The following is an 8,285-nucleotide window of genomic DNA, read 5'->3' as shown; positions in this document are numbered from 1 at the left end:
TAATAGGCATATATCAACTGCCTAGGCTATTAGGCTAATACTACAATCAAATCCAACAAACATTTGACCATAATAAATTCACACTGTCACACTAAATATAACTGTAGGCCTATAACCAACCTAATCTCTATCTGCCATAATTCAGGCTATTTAGCCATGTCTATGCCTCAACAGAAACAAAATATAGGCCTATGCTGCTGGGTGAAATAGGTTAGGGTGCGCGTGAGGACGCTCCTTTCATGGCGCACACCTGCTAATTGGAAGACTTCATTTATCCTGCGGGTGCAAACAGGTCCTTGGAGTCTCTGACTGGCGACAGATGGTCGGTTTCTTTTCAGCCACGATAGGGGATGGCACCCAGAGGTCTAGCGAATCTAAATTGGAAACGTCACGTGAGGCTTGAGGCCGTTTGCCCGAGTCTTGGCCAGCCATATGGCACGTGTCGGAGAAAGGGGCGGGCATTGATCCCACCGTTGTCCACGCAGGGATTTTATAAAGTGCATCCATAGGTGCACTACACCATCAGTCAGCCTCAGCATCAATACTATAAAACTGCAGCATCCAAGGTTTGAAGACTGATTGAATCAGGACTTTTCAAAGGATATGGAACTCTTATAACAACAAACTCTGTATTAAAAGGTAATTATTTACAGTTTCAGTTTTAAGAGTGTCTCTAGTCATAGCTATTTCATGCCTGTAGACTGCTATTAATGTTGGGTTTAAACATTACTCTGTTGTTATTTTTTTGTGTAAACTGTGGAGTTTTATAGCCTATATTTTTCACTTAGTAGTACATAGTACTGAGAAGTGGTTATAGGGCTATTCAACATGCGGGTGTTTAGGTCAACTTGTTGTCATATATAGGCCTATTTATGAAAACAATTGCAAAGGCACTTTATTATGCGCAGGGATGATGCACAAGGATGGTAATGATGAAAGTATGAGTGCCTCATTCAGCCTACTATGCCTCATAACAATATTCATTGCCTGCATTGCTATTTGGCAGGTATTAATAGTTTAATCTGTCTAAGCTCAGATCATGCAGTTACATAATCATACATGGGCGTTATGATTTCATAGAGCCACACACAGTTGCCGCAGGTGTCTTTGTATCAGCAGTTTTTAACTGTGTAAGGAACTTTCTCCTTCTCTGCCCTGACAGACAATCTCACACAGAAGACAGCGCCATGCCAGTGTCACAGCAGGACGTTTCCAAATGGACCGAGGAATGTCGCGCCACTCAGAACATGGAAACAGTAAACGGTGCGCACAAGACCATGAGTAAGGGCGGCGTCAATGACGACGACGATGGATTTAACAGAATGGAAGAGAGTAACAACGATGTGGAGCAGGGGGAAGGAGGAGGGTCCGGGGAAGAAGAGAGCCTTGATGAGAGTCCTAAGAGGTGTGGGACCAAGAGGAATAAAATGACAAAAGCCCGACAACAGAGGTTTAAGGTGCGGCGCATGAATGCCAACGCGCGAGAGAGAAACCGTATGCACGGGCTCAATGACGCGCTCGAGAGTTTGCGTAAAGTTGTACCTTGCTACTCGAATACTCAGAAACTCTCCAAAATAGAAACATTGAGGTTGGCAAAAAATTACATATGGGCTCTCTCTGAGATCTTGCAATCGGATGAAAGTCCAGATGTGATGTTGTTCGTGCAGGCTCTATGCCAAGGACTGTCCCAGCCCACCACCAATCTAGTGGTAGGATGTCTGCAGCTCAACCCCCGGACGTTTTTACCGGAGCAGGCCCAGGACATCCCGTCTCAGGTGCACCAAACATCGACTGCATCCTTCTCTTTGCACCCCTCCTACCCTTACCCTAGCCCGCCGTATGGTACCATGGACAGCTCCCATATCCACCGCGCCAAGCCCCACACTGTCGACAATGCGCTTGAACCGTTCTTTGAAACTACATTCACAGACTGTCCCAGCACCAGCCCCCATTTCGAGGGACCCCTAAGTCCACCATTGAGCGTGAATGGGAACTTTTCCTACAAGCACGAGTCAACGGCGGAGTTCGACAAGAACTATGCCCTTTCGATACACTATGCAACTCAAGGTCTGGCGGGAGTGCAATGTCTTCATCCATTTTATGCAAGCTCATCACAGCGCTTTGATATTCCCATGGACAACGTTATGTCGTATGAGACTCATCACGAGAGGATGCTGAACGCTTAGCTCAATGCCATATTCCAGAAAACATGAAACCCTTGAAGTGTCGAACATTTTGTTTTTGATTACACATGGACAGTGAATGCACTTGTAAATTATTTATGTATTTATTTATTCGTTACTAACTTTAGGGGTCGAAATTATTTTTGGTTTGACATACAATTATACTGTTTCATTCTTCTCTGCGAACTTCTTGATAGAAAGATCAAATTAATGTGTGTTGCCCAACCCAATCATATACCAAGAGCAATAGTTTGGATTCATCAAATAATTGTTACAACAAACAATAATGGAAATAAAAACGTTTCTATATGCATGACTTTGTTTGTGTATTTCTCAACCAATTACTTATCCCTCTTTGTAGTGATTGTGCTATCAATGTATACCATTATTTAGTCTACTCACTCTTTTACCCAAGCATTAGCCTGCTAACAAGAACACTGTATGTGCTGTCCAGTGCTTAAATTAGAACCTGGAAGAAGATGTAGGCTAACTAACGATAATGGACATCCAGCTTTGCACTGGTACAACATGTGCCAAAATGGACTAAGTCCAGCTGACTGCACTGTTGGAAGGATAAAGAGATAGCAATAGTCATCATCATGTCTTTCTCCTTTCAATGGATCAATAATCTAGCTGCTCTGTAGTTGTTGGACTCTCATACATATGATTATTAGTCAATAACACAGTTATTATTCCATTTGTCATTAGCCTCTGATGTTTGCCTATCAATTACTCTGGTGGTCAAAACACAACAGGATACTGAACACAACAAGACGCAAGATGTGACCTTCCTCCACCATTCAAACTTCAGACAGTCAGTAGACATCAGACCATGGATTCAAATAGTATTTGTTTTCTTTCAGATAATTTAGCTGTGCTTGTTTGAGCTTGCCAGGCGTAATGAAACCAATGCAATAGTGCCAAAATTGCAAACCCCGCCCATCTGGCACTCCAGGCAGGTTAATTTAAAACACAAAGTATTTTAAATAAAGCAAATACTATTTGAACCCAAATATGGACATGGATTACTATTAAAGTACTACTCAACCTAAAACAATCAGCACAAACTGCTGCCGAATATTTTGTATTGTAGATATGTGGTAGTAGAGTAGTGGCCTGAGGGCACACACTTAATATGTTGTGAAAAGTGTTATGAAATGTAATGTCATGTAATATTTTAAATTGTATATAACTGCCTTAATGTTGCTGGACCCCAGGAAGAATAACTGCTGCCTTGGCAGCAGCTAATGGGGATCCTTAATAAATACAAATACAAATACAAACATTACACACTAATATACAGTATAGTAATATATAGTACACAGCATGAGTATACTATAAACTCTGCAGCCTTATATTATGAATGTGTGAAACACTTTTAGACCTGAACCGAGGACAAAGAGATTGATAAAGAAGAGTGTCTTTCTGAGTGCTGACGTAGTCTATAATGCTTTTGCTGGCTATGAAAAAGCTTACTAAGCCCTGTCATAAGACTTAATGATATAATCCCTGTTATTGTTGCGCAGATGTTATGAAACCGTATTCCTCATCTATGGCCATTTTATGAGATCACTGAGTCCTTTATCCACCTCTGCATTAGAAATGACATTATGTAGTCTTCATGGTTAATGAGGTGACATCCTTGTTGTCCACATTATTTCCACAATACACAATTTATAAGGTAGTAGCCTTTACTGTGCTTTTGATTTGAAATGATCAGGGGGCTCATAAAAAATATAATTCACACCACATACAGTATATACAGTACAATGCAAATACAAACAGTGACAACCTATTTGTGTGTTTGTTGTACCTTCATGATACAAAGCCAAGCTTCACAAGGCTAGCTAAGTATTAAGGGCCAACAGATTTAGGTGTCATGGGATTAAATGAGGAGAAGACTCTCTTGACTGGAAAACAACATCAAACTATTTACTAAAGTAATTGTGTGTAAAGAGGTCAAAACCATCATGTGAAAGAGATTCTGCCTATATTGCAGTAACCCCCACCCCCATTAGACAGAATGCTGTAACTATTATCCACTGAGATAGTTATCTTTTGAATAATATGCATAAAGCATCATACTTGAATGTTTAACTATTATCATATATGTTCTCTTATATTGAATACTATGGTGATGTGGAAAGACAGAGGGACCAAACACACAATGCCAGAGTGGAGGGGGCTGCATGACTCCAGTGCTACCAACTCTATCATGACCCCAACAAAAATTTCAGTATGTCCAAAATATTATGTCAATGTGTTCCCAACAAATATGTCTAGCCAATAAAACATTTTGGTTTCAGAAGTTTCTGAGTAAATGTTCCTCTCCATGACTTATTACCTGATTAAATAATGTCTATTAACTGTAAAATGTATGACAACAAAATTAACACTCAACCGGCTGGTTGATTTGTGTGTATATGGTATATGTTGTGAAATTGTTAGATATTACTTGTTAGATATTACTGCACTGTCGGAGCTAGAAGCACAAGCATTTCACTACACCCGCAATAACGTCTGCTAAACACGTGTATGTGACAAATAACATTTGATTTGATTTGTTTAGAGCATGTTTTGACAGTGGATTTAAAAGTGGATACGACACAAAACTTAACTTGAACTTGATTGGTCATCTCTCCGAGCTCTCCTTTCAAATACATGTAAAATAAATACTGCCCATCTGTGTGTGTGTGTGTGTGTGTTGCCAGTTAGTGTGTCTCTCAGTGATCTACTTTAGGGTCAGCTCCAGAGATTGGGTTAACCCCTTCTGAGAATCAGCCCATGCTCGGGTGGGGTAGGTTCACGGGTGCTCATTTAACCCAGATTGAGGAGGGTAATCCTGGGGCTTAGAATAAGTCACTGGATCAGATGGTCAAGGTTGAGGCACGTAATGGCATAACAGTGTTGTGTTTGTAAGGCACCAAATGTTAGCAGTGTGCCGAGAATCCCAGTTACCTTCTAGGGATTTACTTTCCAATCCAATTTTAGCCCGTGATTTCAGATAAGATTGTCAGAGTAATATATATTAGCCTATTTTCCGAGCCAAGCATGTTGTCTTCCTTGAGCATTCAGAGCAGTGAGACCACCCTTGTTTGTTAACTGACCAACAATCTATGTACATACAAAGTAAACAAAAAGTGTTGGCATGGACCAAGCCAATCTATGCAGACAAACTGCGTTCACTGACTTCACTTCACTGACCTCAGATACTGTAGATGACACACTGTGGATACATTTTGGGTACATTTCAGTTGTCTTAAGAGCTGATATTGTCTGATATTTAATCTGATTAAGTGGAGGTCAGTCCAGGTAGGAAAGGAAGAATGTACCTCCATTATAAATGTGAGAACATTTTAAAACAATATTTAAGAAATGTAAAAACAAATGTAATACAACTTTAATATTCTGATTATAGGTTAGCAAAACAAGCTTTATTCCCTTATCACAGCTATTCATTCAACAGTCAGGGATGGGCAAAAATTACAAAATACAATTACAAAACACAAATACAGATCAATGTATCAAATTATACAACGGGTGGTTCTAATCCTGAATGCTGATTGGTTAAAACCGCATGCCAGCCGGTGTCTATTCCACAAGTTACCACCGGCTAAATCTATGACTTAAAATGCCTATTTACTCTGTTCCATCTGACTGCGCAATCCACTGTCTCATCAGCCCAGCCAGGCAATTCATATACTTGATCTCCACTATAAAAACCATCTAGACATTATCTCACATTTCTTTGAGATTTGTACGAACCTTGCTATCTGTCTCTCCGACATTTGCAACATTGTTTCAATATTCAAATTTGATCTCCAGCTGTCCCATAGTAATGAACGTGTCAGGAGTCGGTACGAGACAGACAGGCAGGCAGCGTTTCTCAGCCCGTCGAAATCATGAATCAGCTGGCATCATTTTTATGGATATACAAAGAAATGCCCATTGAAAAAAGGTAAAACAAAATGTTTTCAGCTAGTTTGCAGTCTTTCCAGTATCAGTTTGAAGTGATTGTGTTAGCTGTGTTGTTGGCTAGCTCCTCTGAACAACAGTGTCCTGACGAGAGAACACATTTTCTATGCCAGGTGAAATCGCGCCTCATTAGCTCATTATTATGGATGTATCCAAATATATGTCACTAGAAAACATTTACATTTACATCATTTAGCAGACGCTCTTATCCAGAGCGACTTACAAATTGGTGCATTCAACTTATGATAGCCAGTGGAACAACCACCTTTTTTTTATGGGGGGTGGGGGAAGAAGGATTACTTTACACTATTCCAGGTATTCCTTAAAGAGGTAGGGTTTCAAGTGTCTCCGGAAGGTGGTCAGTGACTCCGCTGTCCTGGCGTCGTGGGGGAGCTAGTTCCACCATTTGGGTGCCAGAGCAGCGAATAGCTTTGACTGGGCTGAGCGGGAACTGTTCTTCTGTAGAGGTAGGGGAGCTAGCAGGCCAGAGCTGGATGAACGTAGTGCCCTCGTTTGGGTGTAGGGTCTGATCAGAGCCTGAAGGTAAGGAGGTGCCGTTCCCCTCACAGCTCCGTAGGCAAGCACCATGGTCTTGTAGTAGATGCGAGCCTCAACTGGAAGCCAGTGGAGTGTGCGGAGAAGCGGGGTGACATGAGAGAACTTGGGAAGGTTGAACACCAGACGGGCTGCAGCGTTCTGGATGAGTTGTAGGGGTTTAATGGCACAGGCAGGGAGCCCAGCCAACAGCAAGTTTCAGTAATCCAGATGGGGTATGACAAGTGCCTGGATTAGGACCTGTGCCGCTTTTTGTGTAAGGTAGGGTCGTACTCTGCGAATGTTGTAGAGCATGAACCTGCAGGATCGGGTCACCGCTTTGATGTTAGCGGAGAACGGCAGGGTGTTGTCCATGGTCACGCCAAGGTTCTTTGCAGGAGGAGGACACAATGAAGTTGTCAACCGTGATGGCGAGATCATGGAGCGGGCAGTCCTTCCCCGGGAGCAAGAGCAGCTCCATCTTGCCGAGGTTCAGCTTGAGGTGGTAATCCGACATCCACACTGATATGTCTGCCAGACATGCAGAGATGCGATTCGCCACCTGGTTATCAGAAGGGGGAAAGGAGAAAATTAATTGTGTGTCATCTGCGTAGCAATGATAGGAGAGACCATGTGAGGATATGACAGAGCCAAGTGACTTGGTATATAGAGAGAATCGGAGAGGGCCTAGAACTGAGCCCTGGGGGACACCAGTGGTGAGAGCACGTGGTGCGGAGACAGATTCTCACCATGCCACCTGGTAGGAGTGACCTGTCAGGTAGGACGCAATCCAAGAGTGAGCAGCGCCGGAGATGCCCAACTCGGAGAGGGTGGAGAGGAGGATCTGAAGGTTTACAGTATCAAAGGCAGCGGATAGGTCTAGAAGGATAAGGAGGAGAGAGAGTTAGCTTTAGCAGTGCGGAGAGCCTCCGTGACACAGAGAAGAGCAGTCTCAGTTGAATGACCAGTCTTGAAACCTGACTGGTTTGGATCAAGAAGGTCATTCTGAGAGAGATATCAGGAGAGTTGCTAGAGACGGCACGCTCAAGAGTTTTGGAGAGAAAAGAAAGAAGGCATATTGGTTTGTAGTTGTTGACATCGGAGGGATCGAGTGTAGGTCTTTTGAGGAGGGGTGCAACTCTCGCTCTCTTGAAGAAGGAAGGGACATGGCCAGCGGTCAAGGATGAGTTGATGAGCGAGGTGAGGTAAGGGAGAAGGTCTCCGGAAATGGTCTGGAGAAGAGAGGAGGGTATAGGGTCAAGCGGGCAGGTTGTTGGGCGGCCGGCCGTCACAAGTCGCAAAATTTCATCTGGAGAGAGAGGGGAGAAAGAAGTCAAAGCATAGGGCAGGGCAATGTGAGCAGGACCAGTGGTGTCATTTGACTTAATAAATGAGGATCGGATGTCGTCAACCTTCTTTTCAAAATGGTTGACGAAGTCATCCACAGAGAGGGAGGAGGGAGGGGGAGGAGGAGGAGGATTCAGCAGGGAGGAGAAGGTGGCAAAGCACTTCCTAGGGTTAGAGGCAGAGGATTGAAATTTAGAGTGGTAGAAAGTGGCTTTAGCAGCGGAAACAGAGGAAGAGAATGTAGAG

At 43.0% G+C, this 8,285-nt stretch overlaps 1 protein-coding gene across 1 annotated transcript; it reads left to right on the top strand.

The window, feature by feature from the left end:
- Positions 1-537: 537 nt before the first annotated feature.
- Positions 538-2,496, top strand: LOC121555898 (neurogenic differentiation factor 1-like). Its single transcript, XM_041869758.1, has 2 exons — positions 538-639; positions 1,163-2,496. The coding sequence occupies exon 2, from the start codon at positions 1,188-1,190 to the stop codon at positions 2,184-2,186; it is 999 nt and encodes a 332-aa protein (XP_041725692.1). The 5' UTR covers positions 538-639; positions 1,163-1,187; the 3' UTR covers positions 2,187-2,496.
- The last annotated feature ends 5,789 nt before the right edge of the window (positions 2,497-8,285 follow it).

Source organism: Coregonus clupeaformis, unplaced genomic scaffold (assembly GCF_020615455.1).
Source record: "Coregonus clupeaformis isolate EN_2021a unplaced genomic scaffold, ASM2061545v1 scaf0133, whole genome shotgun sequence".
In the NCBI taxonomy this organism is placed as follows: Eukaryota; Metazoa; Chordata; class Actinopteri; order Salmoniformes; family Salmonidae; genus Coregonus; species Coregonus clupeaformis.
The sequence above is the reverse complement of the archived record's forward strand: the minus strand, read 5'-3'. Positions and strand labels throughout refer to the sequence as shown.

Excerpts from the sequence above, each read along its gene's own strand:
- LOC121555898 (XM_041869758.1), top strand. The coding sequence starts at position 1,188 with ATGCCAGTGTCACAGCAGGACGTTTCCAAATGGACCGAGGAATGTCGC.